At 43.9% G+C, this 18,603-nt stretch overlaps 1 protein-coding gene across 1 annotated transcript in view; it reads left to right on the plus strand.

Moving 5' to 3' along the window:
* Nucleotides 1–11,936, plus strand: part of uap1l1 (UDP-N-acetylglucosamine pyrophosphorylase 1 like 1) — an 80,050-nt gene extending 68,114 nt beyond the window's left edge. Inside the window, exons 8-9 of the mRNA XM_083929883.1 lie at nt 6,199–6,265; nt 7,369–11,936. Of these exons, the coding sequence (XP_083786009.1) occupies nt 6,199–6,265; nt 7,369–7,455 (154 nt within the window). The 3' untranslated portion in view covers nt 7,456–11,936. The remainder of the gene's footprint in view (nt 1–6,198; nt 6,266–7,368) is intronic.
* The last annotated feature ends 6,667 nt before the right edge of the window (nt 11,937–18,603 follow it).

Raw genomic sequence — 18,603 nt, forward strand, 5'->3', positions numbered from 1 at the left:
TCTTTAAGTTAGCCCGTTATTGGGTCAGGCTGTATATGGGACAGCTATGTTGTGAGGGTTGGGTCCTTACCAGTGATTGTGTGTTTACAGGTGTGTACGCAACTAGCGGCATAACTTTTTGCTCTATATAAAATAAGTGAAACTCCGACGGTGTCCCTCGTATTCTCTTACCGGAATAAGCACACGGGTGAAGAGTTCCCAGCATTATAGTGTCAAACACTCAAAGATATTCAATAGTGTGTCTTTAGTTCCTACCTGACTGACTCACTCTATAAGTGCACTTAACTTCCCCTTGTTGGCCAAATACTTTCACTAGTTTTGTATTTCACAGAGCAAATCACACTGAACTGAATTTAGCATCAACATAAATTGGTTAAGTTATTCTAGACCTGTACATGCTGTAAACTAAAGATATCTGCATGTAAACTAAAGATATCTGCATGGGTTTGGCTAAAAGAAAATGTTGGTTTCGTCAATACTACTAGGTACTTTTATTATATTGATTAAATATAATTGCATCACTAAAAAGAGACTAATATATAGTCTAGTTTTAGTCGACTAAAAGTCTGAGAGTTTTAGTCGACTAAAACTAGACTAAAAGTCTGAGAGTTTTAGTCGACTAAAACTAGACTAAAACTCTCAGACTTTTAGTCGACTAAAACTAGACTAACACTCTCAGACTTTTAGTCGACTAAAACTAGACTAGACAAAGTAAAACAGGCTGTCAAAAACAACACTACTTGTACGTCACACATAAAGATCAATGTCACTGTGTGACTGTTATGGAGGGTGTACAGCAGCTGGTCTTTCAAGAGGGGAAGCTCATTTTTCTGGCCTACATCATAAATGTGTTTTTTCATTTATATGAAAATTCTACTCTCTGTCCTTTTGAAGAAAATGATCTGTGACCTTGTTGTACCTGGGACTTGACCAGTGTCTTCTCAATGGCCAGCAGAGCTTGGCTGCTTAAACGGCCTTGGCCCAGCTGGAGCTGTAAGTCTGCAGACAGATTTGCCATGCAGCTTATATGTTTTCACAGGGACTGGCAACAGGACACGTATCATTGACTTTACCAAGATGGCATCAGCTCTCGGAACCAGCTTGTGTTCAGCCTTGATTGTAATTCACACTTTCTCTGGGTGTGACTCCACAAGTGCCTTTTATGGCATAGGAAAAAGGAAGACATTATCGGTTGCAAGTGAGAAAGATGAGTACATTAAGGCTTTAGGAGCCAACTTTAACTTGGAGCAGTCAACATTTGCACTTCTTTTCCAGTATGTATGCCAACTATATGATCAGCCAGCTGCCGGTAATGTAAATGAGGCTAGGTACAAGGCTTTCTGTATGGCATCCTCAGCCTTGCCGTAATTATGCATTCCCCCCCACTACTGATGCCCTCCACTAGCACTGCAAAAGGGCACACTACCAGGCTGCAATGATAAGGTCCTCATTATATTATTATAATGAATGCTCCATCACCTACTGGATATGGCTGGGAAATAGAGGATGGGAACATACATGTCACCTGGATGACAAGAAATCTGGCCCCTGAGTGTTTTGCATGTGATACACTGCAGCTGTAAAGAAACTGCCTGAAAGGCATGTTTCTCTACTGTATTGCACAGACTAATGTCGGTGTACAAATTGTGACGATAAAAAAGAAAAAGAGGAAAGGGAAGATGACAACTGTCCTGACACTGACAGTTAGGACTAAAAGTGTCCTTATTCTACACTGACATCAAAAGGTTCTGTGCCCCATTCCCTAATTCTATTTTGTACAGTTTTTATTTCATATTTAGCTCTGGGCTGTTCTCACTCATATTCAACCATTTATCCGGGGTTAGGTCGTGGGGGCAGCAGCTCTAGCAAGGGACCCCAAACTTCCCTTTCCCGGGCCACATAAACCAGCTCTAACTGGGGGATCCCGAGGCGTTCCCAGGCCAGTGTGGAGATATAATCTCTCCTGGGTCTTCCCCGAGGCCTATTCCCAGCTGGAAGTGCCTGGAACACCTCAGCTCTCTTTTCGTCACAATGGTGCGGTAGAGTGGCTGCAATACCGCCGCCACTGCTCCGATTCTCTGGCACAAACTCACGCTCCATCGTCCCCTCACTAGTGAACAAGATCCCGAGGTACTTGAACTCCTTCACTTGGGGTAATGACTCATTCCCCACCGGTTTCCTGCTGAGAGCCATGGCCTCAGATATAGAGGTGCTGATCCTGATCCCCGCTGTTTCACACTCGGCAGCGAACCGATCCAGTGAGTGCTGAAGGTCCCTGTCCGACGATGCCATCAGGACCACATCATCTGCCAAAAGGCGGAGGCCAACCCCCACCAGGAACGAATCCGACTTACTGCCGAGGATCCAGGAACAGCTCTTGCTTTCAGTGTACAGAGATTGGATGGCCCACAGGAGTGACCCCCTCACCCCATACTCCTGTAGCACCTCCCACAGTATCTCCCGGGGGACCCGGTCACATGCCTTCTCCAGATCCACAAAGCACATGTAGACCGCATGGGCATACTCCCAGGCCCCCTCCAGGATCCTTGCGAGAGTGAAGAGTTGGTCAGTTGTTCCACATCCAGGATGGAATCCGCATTGTTCCTCTTCACTCTGAGGTTTGACTATAGGACGAACCCTCCTTTCCAGCGCCTTGGAGTAGACTTTACCAGGGAGGCTGAGTAGTGTGATTCCCCTGTAATCGGCACACATTCTCTGGTCCCCCTTTTTAAACAGGGGTACCACCAACCCAATCTGCCACTCCCTTGACACTGTCCCAGACTTCCACGCAATGTTGAAGAGATGTGTCAAACAAGACAGCCCCTCCCAACCCAAAGCTTTCAGAATTTCTCGATGAATCTCATCAATCCCTGGGGCTTTGCCACTGTGGAGTTGTTTGATTACCTCAGTCACTTCCGCCAGAGATATTTACAATGACCAGCCTCCAGCTCTGGCTCTACAAAAGAGGGCGTTAGTCAGATTAAGGAGTTCCTCAAAGTGCTCCTACCACCGCCCGATTACCTCATCAGCTGAGGTCACCAGCATCCAGTCCTTACTGTAAACAGCTTGGACGGTTCCCTGTTTCCCCCTCCTGAGGTGCCGAATGGTTTTCCAGAAGCAGCTTGGTGCCGCCCGAAAGTCCCCTCCTTGACTTTTCCAAACTTCTCCCACACACGCTGCTTTGCACCACACATTCTTCGGAATTGATTTCTTTTTACTCGATAACAACCTCTTCGACTGTGTGAATGTGTGTGGATATTACCCAATAGTCACTTCTGACCATGATCCTACCACAGTTGGCATTAGTTTTCCACAGGATACAATTCCACATTCACCATGGAGGTTTAGCTCACACTTACTGTCGGACAGTAAGTTTAAAGATTTTGTTGCAACTCAAATCCGCTCTGAGTTTAATGACACCCCTGATGTCAGCAGCGGCACTCTTTTGGAAGCGCTTCAAGCTACTATTCGGGAACAAGTGATATCCTATATATCTCAAATGAGAAGGCTGTCCACTTTCACCCTTGTTGTTCAACATAGCCATTGAGCCATTAGCCATCTGGCTTAGAAACCAGAATGAGTTTGAAGGCATCACTCGTTTTGGTCTTGTCCACAAACTTTCCTTATGACCTTCTTTTATTTATTTCAAACCCCACATCCTCCCTCCCCCCAGTTTTATCAATTCTGAATCAGTTAGGGCACCTATCGGGGTATTAGTTGAATATTCATAAGAGTGAGTTATTTTTTGTCAACAATTTGGCGAGATCACTCCCACAATCCATAATCCTCTATAAAACAGCTGACAAGGGGTTCAGATATTTGGAGGTGTTTAGCACCAGCTCCATTAGGGACCTTTTCCACAAGAACTTCCAGCCGCTATTGGATAAATGCAAGTCAGACTTGTCTAGATTGGCGGGCCTCCCCCTGTCCCTTGCAGGCCGGGTTAATCTTATTAAGATGGTAATTTTACCAAAGTTTCTGTATCTTTTTCAACACCTCCCAATTTGTCTCAACAAATCGTTTTTTACTAATCTAAACTAACAACTTAACACCTTTATCTGGCAAAATAAACCAGCCCGTATAAACAAACAAATTCTTCAACTCCCTAAACCTGAAGGGAAGACTAGCACTCCCTAATTTCCGCCGCTACCTCTGGGCTTGCAACATTAATGAACTTTTATATTTGCTCTGTGGTGGAATTGCAGACGTCTGCCCGCCCCCCCAGGCTCATACTGACTTAATATCTTCCTCCTACTCTTTGCATTTTACGATTTGCTCACAGCTCCCCATAACTGCCCACAAGATCTCACCCAATCCGATTGTCGTCAATACCCTTAAAATTTGGATCCAGTTCAGGAAACAGTACAGCTTGCAAAGGGCTTTGATCCTTGCCCCAGTTTTGAATAACTATGCGTTTCTCCTTTTCTGCACTGACCCTGCGTTCCGCATATGGTCAGATAATGGCCTCAGAACGTTTAATGACCTGTATGACGAAGGTGTTTCTGCGTCCTTTTATGACGGACAAATACAGCCTGCCTAATAGGCTTTTTTTTTTGGTACCTTCAATGAGACATTTTATCGAAAAGCAATTCCCACATTTTTCCGAACCGCCCCCCTGAAGCTGAGATGGACCAATTTCTGGCTCGCCAGATGTAACATTTTCCTTAAATGCAAACATGTTTCCCCACTAGCTCATAATAGCTGGATACGTGAAATTTGACAATGCCTAAGGTTAGAGAAGTTAAGGTTTCCGCAGAGGGGATCTTTGACTGTCTTAAGTCTTACTGTTTGTTTGTTTTTGTTTTGTTTTTTTGTCTTTGTTCCTTTTTACTTTTAAGCAGACACACTGTACTGTAATGCGTTTTGTGTACTTGTCTTCAAAATTTGACAAAAAAGGTTGTTTTTTTTTCATCTTGTTGCGTCTTGTTCTCGTGGACTCAATATCGTTTTTCGTCTTGTCACACCTCTTATTTTGAATGTATGGTATATTTTTTTAATATTGTACTGTCTGAAGATGCAACATAGAAGGTAAACTGACTGCGATGGTGCTGTCAGTTTACCTTCTATGTTGCTTCTTCAAAAGAGCACAATAAAGATGTGACACTGAATTTGAAACTGCACATTGTAATTTCTGTCATTTGTAATTATTGATTTACGGTGTGTGCCCCTAAAATTTCTGGTTTTCGCCTCTAAAGTTTTCAATGGGGGGCCACAGTGCTCCTAGTGAAAAAAAGTTAGTCTGGAGCCCAGCAAGGTTTAACCTATTTCAAGGAATCATTTAATGTCCACACAAATCCCTGGGCTATACAACACAATAAAGAGAAGAGAATTTGAACATATTTGTCATGTTTATATTCACCCTACAGTTATGTGTTTTCTTTTTTTCTCTGCACTACATCAGGAAACTTTTTAAAAGTGTTGTTATTGATGTTGTTTTTATAGGTCTAATTTTGATTTATTAAAAATTCTGCCTTCATTTTTTTGTAATTATGTCCACGTTGTATCGAAAATGATGTTGAGTATTTTCCTGGGTATCGATATCGACTTCTAGTATCGTGACAACCGTTTCTTCTTTACATTTCCGAAGGAGCATTGTTCAAGTCCTATTATCTCCGCTAGACATACGCTTGGTAGAGGATCATGCAGTTGGTCAAGTGTGTGTATGTATGTGTGCTTATCTATCTGTGTGCCAGCCTTATATTTCTTTTATACATTTATGACTGAATTCCCAAGGACCGCTTGTGGTTGCGGTGATTCGCAATTTTTGAAATGTGTATTTTATTGACTGTTTCATAATGTCACTGAATGCTGACTTCTCACCATGGATGTGCTGTGAAACTTTAGGCTTCAAAACCATAGTCCAACAATTGGTGATGTCAAGGTAGTTACGTCCACTTCTTTTATACAGTCTATGCGGACAAGAAATAAGGGACAAAATCCATAGTCAAAAACAACAAAAAACTAATTGTGAAACTGAGCCAAGGCTAATATTCAGCTTCAGCAGTCTGAGTCAAATCTAGTAGGTATCTTCTGAATTTACAGTATTTTAGTACAAAAATCCCTATCTGGAGAGGAGAAATGAGCCAGTGGCCAATAACTCTTTCAATGTCCATATGGACTTGGTAGTGTTGTATTTAGATAAGACTGGAAAAAATCTGAATCTATCCTTGAAATCTAAAACAGTTTTTTTTTCCATAGTGTATCAACAGGGGACAATCCTCCAGCACATTGTGAGATTTCACCACTGGTCTCCTACTTTGGAGAGGTAAGGACATGCAGATCCATAAAAAAACAATTACTATATTGGAGAAAAGTGTCCTTAAAGAGATAGGCCAAACCTAGTTGTTGTCTTAGTGTTAAACTGGGGAAACCTATAGACGAATCCGGCAAGCCGTTTGTGGGTTTCGCCATCTAGCAGCGCCGCCATCTAGCAGCACTACCATTGCTGCGGTGGTGTCTCCCTCCAGTATGCACGCGCTTGAATGGGAGCTGTTATTAGAAGTGTAACTTTTCTACTTTTACTTCTACTTTTTATGCAGCATTACTTTTGACAATGATGTCTAGGAAGTCGGAAATAACTTGTGCAGTTCTCTGCTGCTCCAACAGCAGTGGGAAACTTCAACGTTGGAAAAAAAAAATGAATGAACTACACAAACCTTTTTTTACGGTCTACATCGATTCCTTGGGCGTGCAGATGTTCTCCAGAAGTGGATAAAGAATATTATCAGAGGGGACTTTGTTCCCAACAGCGACAGGCGCTCAGTTTTGGTTCACACTCGTCAATCTCACAGTTAACAGCATGCGGCTACCTAGCTTAACACAGTGAAAAAGTAATGTCAGTTGAGCTAACACTGCTTAGCTAGCTTGTGTTAGACGCCTCTATCAAGGTAGTAAATAAATTAACTCAATGTGGTGTTATTGTGAAATATAACGTAAGCTGCTCTAACTAGGGCAACCTAATGAGCACAATGTAAACGTCAAGTATCTGAGTTAATCAGGGATGGAGGTAAATAATCACAAGCACTCTTCCTGAGGTAAAGGTTTCTGTAGTTTTCATTCAGTTTTTTTCCCACTGCTCTTGGAGCAGCAGATAATTGCACAGATTCTTCCCGACTTCCTGGACATCGTTGTCAAAATAATGCTGCAGAAAAAGTAATGTAAAAGTAGAAACGGTACACTTATAATGACAGCTCCCATTCAATCGCGGCTTGTTCACATCCGGTACTTCCCCTGTTTCGTCTATAGGCAGTCAGAGATGGTTCCTTGAATAAAAAATTGTTTTAAATTTTCTCAACTTGCATTGAAAATGAATTGTGGAAAATGAATGCACTGGCATCAATGACTAAATACCATCTCTTCTGCTACCAGGGGCTGGAGCAGCTGCTGAAAGGGAGGACACTGCATACTCCTCTCATTCTGGATGAAAAAATGTCCAAAGAGCTGCAGGCTCATTAACATTTATCAGACCCCGTTTTCACCTGACAGTAACATCTGTCCTGAAAGCTCTAAGTAAAGGTGAAAACACTCTCAGGAGATAAGATCTCTGAATCCCTACTCAGAGGTGGATTATGCCGTTTATGTGTACACATTCTGATAGCACTAAGAACTGATGCCCTCTGCATGAGCCGAATCATGTCCTCATTCACAGGCTTTGCCTTCACTTATTCAGCTCTCTGGAGTCTTTCCGTAGTTGCCTTTGAAAGGTAGCAGCAGTGATCACTGGTGGATAGTACCCTCCATTTTTAGGGTCATAAAATGTACTCAAATTCACAAATATGTGGGATATATTACAAAAGTTATTCCTGTTGTTTCTTTGTGATGACTGCCGCTGCTATATAGGAGCCGGAGCGGTTGTTAAAAAGAGTAGTGCATCACCTGTGGTAAGCCCAATGAGCCTGCACAAATGTGGCTGCGACAGGTCTACATGTAGGCTGTATCACACAGGCACTCAAAGACATACCACACTCTATGACAGACATGGACACACATTGTGGTGTGGCTGATTGTCTAGGTAATATGGGTACATTTCCTGATCTGGTGATATTCTTGCATAGTTACAATTTCACAGTGACCTTGTTGTCGTTACATGACCGATTAACCTGGACATCTTCTGCAAGCAGTGTTTTTGCAACATCCTTTTTAGCAACCAATATTTCCCTATCACATAATATGTTATTCAGTCCTTTGCTACTGGTGTATTCGGTATCTGTAATTTTTGCTATTCGACCATGTGAGCTCACCATTAGCTGCTTGTTATTCTCTCAACTGCACTGTTCAGACAGAGGCCATGATCTTCCCATTGATACAGAGATATATGTGTCTATTTCTGTATCTACACATCTATACATCAGCCGTGTCCCTACAATTGAGACAAACACAGACACACAAACACAGTTAATTTAAGAAAAAGACAAACACACATTGACCAACTTCTGCACCAGAGGTAGACATAGTTATTTATATGTTCATATACTGCACCCTAAAAAATCTAGACATATTACACACACAAAATGTAGGCAGCGTCATAACAATTTTCTGTAATAATATGAAAATAATAACTGAAATTTACACACAACTATCTATATCAAAGGCTTTCTAGATGTAAACAGAAACTATGTACATGTGTCTTTGCATACATAGCTGGGAAATTAAATGAAATCACAAGTAGTAATAATGGCACGGATGCTGTGGTGGTAAGAACTGTCACCTCACAGCAAGAGCGTTGCAGGTTCGAATCTGCCACCCACCCAATGTAAACTTTCATTGTAAAACCAACCTCAGAGTGCAACAAAAGGTGTATAAAGACATAGTTAAGATAATGCTTTTTTAAATAGAAAGGTTCTCAGGGCTTCTTGGAGGAGTCAGTTGTTTGTGGAGCCCTCAGGTGGTCAAGGAGAGAATTCCACAGACGAGGAGCGGCTGAGCAGCCTGATGCCCCAGGGTACAGGGCTTGGTCCTGGAGGGCTGAAAAAGGGCTTTGTTTTCCGAGCAGAGGTTACATGTGGAGGTTTGTCGTGTGAATAGTTCTTTGAGGTAGGGACGGACATTTCCATAGAGAACTGTTCACTTAGGACAGATGTTAATACCAGGTGAGAACAGGTTGTCTTGTATAATTGTGGGACAGGAAAAAAAGATTCTAGTATGGTGGAGTACAGAATGGAGACAGTGGGTAGTTTCAACCCAAGAATACACAATTGCTTAAATATAATTTTGAACTGTATGTGAATATAATCATATCAAACTGTCATGCACGTCAACTATTGAGGAAGAGCAACATGTTATGTGATGTGATAATATATAGATAAATAAGGGCCTAACAATGAGTTTTTGGAATTTATATGAGTTTTGTTCTTTTTTGATTTACATTTTTGCAAATACATAATCAAAATACATCACCATGTGTTCTTTCCCATTCATTTTAGTAAATTCATACTTGGCTACCTTTTTCACCTGAAAAATCCAAGTTCATTTTTAACTGTTCAGGATAAGTACGCTAATGTTTCATAATATTTTGGAGAAATTATAAGTGAACTAGGTGTTTGAGTTGTCTTGAGGAATACTTCCATCAGGACAGGATTATACTGAGCCACAATAACTCAACAGATTATTTATACTATAATTTGAAAGTCTTGTTCTTTGTCTTTCACATTCAACCTGGAAAACCGTGCAGCCAATTATAATTGTTATAGTGTACCGTGCTCCTGGTCTGTACTCTGAATTTCTATCTTAATTCTCAAAGTTTCTGTCAAATTTAGTCCTTAAATCTGATAAAGTAATCATTGTAGGAGATTTTAATGTTCACGTGGACGTTGATAATAATAGCCATGGTACTGTGTTTATCCTTCTGTTAGTTTCGATTGGTTTTAGTCAGAGTGTACATAAACCTACTCACTGTTTTAATCACACCCTCAACCTTGTTTTGGCTTATGGTGTGGAAATCAATGACTTAATAGTCTTTCCACGGAATCCAATTTTATCAGACCATTATTTAATAGCTTTTGAATTCGTATTACGTCTCCGGGGACCATCACCTTATCGTGGTGGAGAGGTTTGTGACATGGCACCTCCCTCTTCTCCATCCTGTGGGCCCACCACTCGCAGTAGGAACCACTTGGGTCGGGTGCGCTGCTGCACAGGTGGCAGTGAAGGTGAGGGGCCTCGATGGACCAGACATGGGCAGCAGAAGCTGGCTCTGGGGACGTGGAATGTCACCTCTCTGTCGGGGAAGGAGCCGGAGCTTGTGCGGGAGGTGTAGCGCTACCAGTTAGATCTGGTGGGGCTTACCTCCACACACAGTCTCGGTTCTGGAACCGTACTCCTGGATAGGGGTTGGACCCTATTCTTCTCTGGAGTTGCCCAGGGTGTGAGGCGCCGGGCAGGTGTGGGGATACTCACAAACCCCCGGCTGAGCGCTGTGGTGTCGAAGTTCAGCCCGGTGGATGAGATGGTCGTCTCCTTACGCCTGTGGGTGATAGGGGGGAAAACTCTGACTGTTGTTTGTGCATATGCACAGAACAGCAGTTAAGACCCTGAATAGAGTCCTGCATGGGGCTCCAGTAGGGGACTCCGTAGTTCTGCTGGGAGACTTCAACGCCCACTTGGGCAATGATCGAGACACCTGGGGCCTCATGTATCAATGTTGCGTACGCACAAAAACGTGGCGTACGCCATTTTCCACGCCAACGTTCAGATGTATCAAAAGTGAAATGACCGTGGAAATGTGCGGTGCGCCACGCAAACTTCATGGCTGTCGTACGCACGTTTCTACAGCTATTGTTTCGTTGGCGACACTTAGAGGTGATGCTGGGAAACTGTTAGTTATGTGAAAACAATTCATCCTCAGTGTAATGTGCGCATCAGAGACACATTAATGGACAATTAACACACGTGTTTGCAATCATACGGATATAAAATAAGGAGAAGGATATAAAAGCATGCGCAATTTAATGAAAAATGGCATTAACAATGGCAGCCTTGCCTTGTTAGAAGACATCGCAAATGGTTATATCAGACGTGAGAGGGTGGTTAGAGAGCGGGAAGATCTGTTGGCAAATGACGACAACTGGCTCATGAGTCGTTTCAGGTTGCCGAGGCCAGTATATTGGAGCTGTGCGCGGAGCTGCGGCCAGCCCTAAAACGAAACACAGCCAGGAGCCAGGGGCTGTCCGTTCCCACACAGGTGCTGACAACTCTGGGGTTTCTGGCAACGCATGACTCGTTCAATCTAAACAATAGCATTGTTGGTAACAGGTTGGAGGCTGGCACGGTGCCTGATGGGTGGCTTCTCGGTGAGTAAATCATTTAGCCGTTTAATGCGCCCCGAATTTAAACCAGCACAATGCCCGTTTGGACACGCGCATTCAAATATGTGTATTTGTTTTTTTCCTTGGTGAAAAAAGAATGGCAGAGTTATCTAGTAAGCCTTTTTTTTGTCTCCTTGTGTTCATTATTCGTCTCAATAAACGCGTGCGTAAAGTTGGAAATGTCACACTGCAGTAGCCATGGCGCACCTCTGCAGTCATTAATATAAGTGTGATCAGAATTGTCAATCCTTGTAATGAAGTTGTTTTGTCCTGTTTGTTTTCCCGCGAACAGTAGTGTGATTTTTTTATATATATGGTTACCCCCTGAGAACGTGGCTGTTGACCCCTCTAACTAACCCCGGCACCGACCAAGAGGGGAGGTACAACGACCGCCATTCCCGAACTCGGGCAGTGGTGGAGAGGGCAATTGACCTATTGAAGGGGCGCTGGCGCTGTCTAGACAGGTCGGGCAGGGTGCTGCTGTACACACCTGAGAAGGTGTGCCGCATCGTGCTGGCCTATGGTGTCCTGCACAACTTGGCACACCGCCATGGCATATCACTGCCAGAGCACATCCCCCCACCAGAGGAACCGGATGCCGGACCCGTCAACCTCGACCCACCCCGCGAAGCGGTACGGGCCCGGCAGCGTCTGATTTCAACGATGTAAAGAGGCAAGGACACAATTTACTTTGTAAGTGCATTTATTGCATGATAAATATCTCCCAGTGCATTGACAATTTGATCTAGACGATCACTGACGCCACGGATTGCTCTCACTATTTCCTCCTGTGATTCCAGCACAGCTTGTGAAAGGACACGGCCAGTCAGGCGGACGTCAGCTGGCGTGGAGTCGCCGGGGCGCGTGGTGCTGGAGGTGCCGGTGGAGTCACTGGGGCGCGTGGTGCTGGAGGTGCCGGTGGAGACGCCAGGGCGCACGGTGCAGAGGGAGGAGCCCTCTCCTGTCTCATCGTTTATTGAGAAATAATAATAAAAAATGAAGTAATTAAACATGAGTCAATGTGTTTATATCCTGGCAACTTAACGCACGAGCATGTGTAATGTGAGCAGCCTATTTTACGACCAGTATAATGACATTTCTGAGTTTAACAGATTTACCTTGCGGATGATCTGTGTCGCCTTCATGGCCCCCCACAACTCCGCTTAGAGCTGTTCCCTCCACAATAGCCGCCACTCTCTGATCAAAAGGGTGTCAGTTCCTCCCCTCCTGTCACCCCGCCCGTTGCGGTGATACTTCGGCGGTGGGCCGAAATCCTCCGCTTCACCTCCACCTTCACGTCGGACCATTATTTTTCAGTGAGTGTGCGCTGCTCCGACCCCACAGCGTTCACTGCCCCACACACACACTCCCACTCAAATGTCTTTTTCTTTGTGTTTATCCCTGAAAAGAGGCTACCAAATAACACAGCTCTTCGGGTCTCCACTTCATTTAATAAAGTTTCGAGCTCAGACTCGTTGAAGTTGCGCTTCTTACCTTTACTCATCGTTTAAATCTGATGGTGCAGAGAGGGAATCCCCGGTGCAGGCCCTATTTAAATATATTTGCATATTTAAATGGAGGCGTGGACAGGGAGGAGTTCAGCACTTCTACATGTGCGCTCAATTCCACGTTGATTGGGATGTACAAAGGAAAAGTGCTTGGATCCATGCGTACGCACACTTTAATACATCTGAATTTTTTTGTGCTTACGCCAGTTTCTGGATTCTAGCGTACGCCATGTTTTAGTAAGAAAGCCACGCAAGTCTTAGTACATGAGGCCCCTGGAGAGGCGTGATTGGGAGGAACGGCCTCCCTGATCTAAATCCGAGTGGTCGTCAGTTATTAGACTTCTGTGCTAGTCATGGATTGTCTATAACTAACACCATGTTCGAACATAAGGATGCTCATAAGTGTACGTGGTACCAGAGCACCCAAGGCCAAAGGTCGATGATTGATTTTGTGATCGTATCATCTGATTTGAGGCCGTATGTTTTGGAAACTCGAGTGAAAAGAAGGGCAGAGCTGTCAACTGATCACCATCTGGTGATGAGTTGGGTCGGAGGATGGGGGAAGATTCTGGACAGACCAAGTAAGCCCAAACGAGTAGTGCGGGTGAATTGGGAACGTCTGGAAGAGGACCCTGTCCGAGAGATCTTCAACTCACACCTCCGGTGGAGCTTTTCTGGCATCCCTGCAGAGGTTGGGGGCATTGAACCGGAGTGGGCAATGTTCAAAGCTTCCATTGCTGAAGCTGCAGCGGTGAGCTGTGGCCTCAAGGTCTTAGGTGCCTCAAGGGGCGGTAACCCTTGAACACCGCGATGCTCAGGGAAGCTGTCCAACTGAAGAAGGGGGCAGTTGCAAGGTACCGACAGGCCAGAAGGGCTGCCTCTGCTGTGTCATGGAGAAGGACTTTCAGGTGGCACCAAGGTGCTTCTGGAAAACCATTCGACATCTCAGGCGGGGGAAACGGGGAACCGTCCAAGCTGTTTACAGTAAGGACGGGACGCTGGTGACCTCAGCCTCTTTTGTAGAGGCAGAGCTGGAGGCTGATGGGGAATCATTGTCAATATCTCTGGTGGAAGTCACTGAGGTAGTCAAACAACTCCACAGTGGCAAAGCCCCAGCGGTTGATGAGATTCCTCCAGAAATGCTGAAAGCTTTGGGTTTGGAGGGGCTGTCTTGGTTGACACGTCTCTTCAACATTGCGTGGAAGTCTGGGACAGTGCCAAGGAAGTTGCAGACTGGGATGACGGTTCCTCTGTTTAAAAAGGGGAACCAGAGGGTGTGTGCCAATTAAAGGGGTATCACACTACTCAGCCTCCCTGGTAAAGTCTACTCCAAGGTGCTGGAAAGGAGGGTTCGTCCTATAGTCGAACCTCAGATTGAAGAGGAACAATGCGGATTCCGTCCTGGACTTGGAACAAGGGACCAGCTCTTCACTCTCGCAAGGATCCTGGAGGGGGCCTGGGAGTATGCCCATCCAGTCTACATGTGTTTTGTGGATCTGGAGAAGGCATATGACCAGGTCCCTCGGGAGATACTGTGGGACGTGCTGCGGGAGTATGGGCTGAGGGGGTTACTTCTGTGGGCCATCCAATCTCTGTACCCCCAAAGCGGTGGGGGTTGGCCTCCGCCAGGGGTGCGCTTTGTCATCAATCCTGTTTGTGATTTTCATGGACAGGATATCAAGGCGTAGTCATGGTGTGGAGGGGTTGCAGTTCGATGGGCTGAGGCTCTCGTCTCTGCTTTTTGCAGATGATGTGGTCCTGATGGCATCGTCGGTCAGTGACCTTCAGCACTCACTGGATCGGATTGCAGCCGAGTGAGAAACGGCTGGGATGAGGATCAGCAACTCTAAATCTGAGGCCATGGCTTTCAGCAGGAAACCGGTGGATTGCTTACTCCAGGTAGGGAATGAGTCCTTAACCCAAGTGAAGGAGTTTAAGAACCTCAGGATCATGTTCACGAGGGAGGGGACGATGGAGCGTTAGCCGGAAGGCAAAGCGTTCGATCTAACGGTCAATCTATGTTCCTACGCTCACCTATGGTCATGAAAGCTGGGTCATGACTGAAAGAACAAGGTCGCGGGTACAAGCGGCCGAAATGGGTTTTCTCAGGAGGATGGCTGGAGTCTCCTTTAGAGACAGGGGCTCTCATTTATCAAATGACCGTACGGCAGAAAAACGTGCGTACGACCATTTCCTGGCAAACTTCGGCATTTATCAATTTGGACGTGAGCGGGAGCTACGATCAAATCTCACGTCAGGTCTGAGATCGTGTACACAAATTTCAGCCTGTGTATTTGCGGTGCAGCACAGCAAAATCTGGCTGAAAATAATGAAGAAAACCTCAGCTGTCAGTAAGCATAAGCAGTCACATCTTAAGAACAGATCAAAATGGATTCTTAAAACGAATAAAAAAAAAAAAATTGTGGTTGGAGCAATTGATTGTACTCATGTGCGTCTGAAGGCACCATCCATGAATGATTACGCATTCATCAATCGCAAAAACTACCACTCGATAAATGTACAGGTGATTTGTGATGCCAAGCTATCGCTTTTAAACGTGGTGGCCAGGTGGGCAGGGGAGGACACACGATTATTTTATATTTCAAAACAGCTCGGCTCCAGCCCCCCGCGAACCCCGACAGGGACAAGCGGTTGAAGATGAAGATGCGGCTGCAGCAAGCAGCAGCAATTTCCTTCTCTCAGCCTTTAGTGTTATAAGATGTTGCTAGGCAGATTAACGTCCATTGCCGCCTTTTTTACCTTTGGGGCGTTACCATCAGCCCACCAGGGTATTTAAAGCCGCTACTCTTAGACCACAACAGACTCGTCTGATGTATGACCTGGTTTGAGTTGTATCAGAACTTGTCTCTTCTATCCTCCGATCAACAGACCCGGGGAGGTAACTGCAGGTTGATCTCAACAATTTGAGGGCTCGTCCGGGATCGGAAGGAGGAGAAGGTAAATTCGACCCAAAAAGGTTTCTTCACGGGGAACAGCGTGAGACACAATCCGGCACATTAGTAAAGGTAAGCAGAACCTGTTTAATCGAAACTCTGCACATTGGGCATTCTAAAACATTGTGTCTTGCCTGCGCCACAGTGAGTAAACTATTTAAATTGAGATAATGGCAAAACTGAGAATGGTAAACTTAGAATGGTCCTGGGTCGTGGTTGACCCCACCGTTATTCTGACGAGGATACGGACAAAACCTAGGAGGTTACTGGGTTAGAGGCCCGGGGAACTGAGGATACCCCGAATTCTATAAGTGGGTTAGAGGCCCCGGGGAACTGAGGTTACCCCGAGTTCTATAAGCCGAGTCTGGGACTCATATGTAGAGGCATCGCAATTTTGCTATAAGTCGAGTCTGGGACTCATATTGTGTGTTTAAAGAAGTGTGGGAGGTTCATGTGTATATCCACTATGACATCAGACTCAGGTTCTGAGGAATACACATTTCTGTGGGACAACAGAGGGTGGTATAGTTCTGTAGCTGTTTTTATCTGAAATGGGAAAAGTGGTGCATGTTCTGGGGTAACCCCGAGAGTGAAGGCGCACAGACGTGAGTCTGTGTAGAAGCTTCCTTTACTAGAACGGCATTACCGGCATTGACCCCCGTTGACGAGAACAGAGAAGTGTTTTGGAAAATACATAAGCATTTAGGGAGAAAATGAATGATCAATCAATTCTTTAAAGGAGTAGAAATTTTTAAAATGCAAATATAATTTGCATGAGTGTAGGGATTCGCAACTACAATAAAATGGGCGTATGAATGTGGTAAGAAAAATAAACTTTGTGGTAACTCATTTCAGTGTCTAAATATCCAGTTTGGATATTAAAGGGTGCGTTGTCGTACAGACCACCTGGCTGAAAGATTATCCAAAGTTAGCATATGTGTGATAAGATCTAACCATATTCGTATGGAAAGATCAGCATGTGTGAAATCTGTCTGAGTGAACAATAAGCCCATTGAAATTAAAAGCACATCCCAGTGAGTCAATAGAAAAATGGGAAACAAATTGGGAAAGTTAAAATTTTTACAGATCCTGCTAAATTTATAGCAGATAAATGGGTTAATGTGGTTGAGAGCTTCCATTTTGGCATTACTAGACTAAGAGGTTTTTTATTTTTTTTATTTTTCGTCTTTTATTAGGCACATGTCTAGGTACAAATGTAGTGAAGAGGGTAAAGTGATGAGAGAGAAAGGGACAGCGAGTAGGGAAAGATAGGAGGAAAGCAAACTCAGTTATAGAAAGACAAGAAATTAAAGAAATAAGTATGTGTGACAGAAAGAGACGTGAATGAATGATGAGGAGCAGAGATTAGGGATAAAAGACAGGGCCTCCTCCTAATGTCTCCAAGCCATGCAGCCCCTGCATCAAGCCCATATGCATATTCCCAGAAGGACTCTGACAATGAGGGGGAGGGGAGACTGAACCTGCATCTGATGTGTCAGTTGTCACAAAACCAGTAAATGAGGAAAACAGACTGAAACAAGGAAAAAGTTAGCATTGCTTCTCCAGAAAAGTTCTCTCTCCAAACAGCAACTTCTTTTTTGACTACTGGCCTGAAGAAAAGGAAACGGATGTCCACGGCACCAGATGTTCAGTTGAATTGAACACTGAAGAGCTTGTGTTCAGGACATGGCAGCCAGAGGAACTAAAAGATTGCAAGGAGGTGGGAGCTGGAGAGGTGTGAACGCAACATTCGACTGGCCATTTGGTTCGTAAAATTCTAAGTTGAGTGAAAAAAAGTAATTTGTTATCTTGATTAAATGTTCCTTGTTGTGAAAACATCTGCATTAGTTTGGTTGACTTAGATTTCATAATTGATATAACTCCTTCGGGTAGTTGTCTGAACTTGCAAATCTATTTCAGCTTAATCAAAATAGTCAGTTGTGTAAACCTTTTGTTTCAGTCAAGTTGACTTGGATTTGTTAATTGATTGAACAGCTTAGGGAAGTTGTCTGAACTTAAAATAGTCAGTTGTGCAAACCTTTTGTTTCAGTCAAGTTGACTTGGATTTGTTAATTGATTGAACAGCTTAGGGAAGTTGTCTGAACTTAAAATAGTCAGTTGTGTAAACCTTTTGTTTCAGTCAAGTTGACTTGGATTTGTAAATTGAACTGCTGAACTTAAAATAGTCAGTTGTGTAAACCTTTTGTTTCAGTCAAGTTGACTTGGATTTGTAAATTGATTGAATTGCTTAGGGTCGTTATTTGAATTTGCAAATCTATTTTTAGCTTAATTAAAAGTGTCAGGACATTTGAATGAAATTAATTAATCTATTGAGACCCCAAGATTTCTTTGAACTTAAACATCCATTTCAACATAACAGATGTAGCCTGTTGTAATAACTTTATCTTAGTACAATAGATTTAAATGTGTACATTATTCAACTCCATTTGCAGGTGTTTAAACTTCCAACAACATTTCTGATTGGCCATTTAACCCAATATTCAAAACCAGGCTTAGCAAAACCTAAATCACTTTTTTAATTACAATTTTGATTTAACAAAATGTTACAGTAACTTGTAATTTCTAAGAAATATGACAAACAGTCAACATGCAACCGAGTAAACATTTATTGGTGCACACACTTCACCAAGATTTACAGAAAACTTTAGCATTTGCAAATACTAAACAACAAACTTTCTGACTTGAACACCAGAAAGTTTTAAACACTCTGAAATGAGTTATCTGAGCACAACCTCACATGGTTTTCCGCAGGAGTCTGTTTCTTAAACCATGCACAAGTGAGGAACACTGTCCTCCACCGATGTTCATCAGGACCTT

Source organism: Echiichthys vipera (assembly GCF_963691815.1).
Source record: "Echiichthys vipera genome assembly, chromosome: 16".
Taxonomy (NCBI): Eukaryota; Metazoa; Chordata; class Actinopteri; order Perciformes; family Trachinidae; genus Echiichthys; species Echiichthys vipera.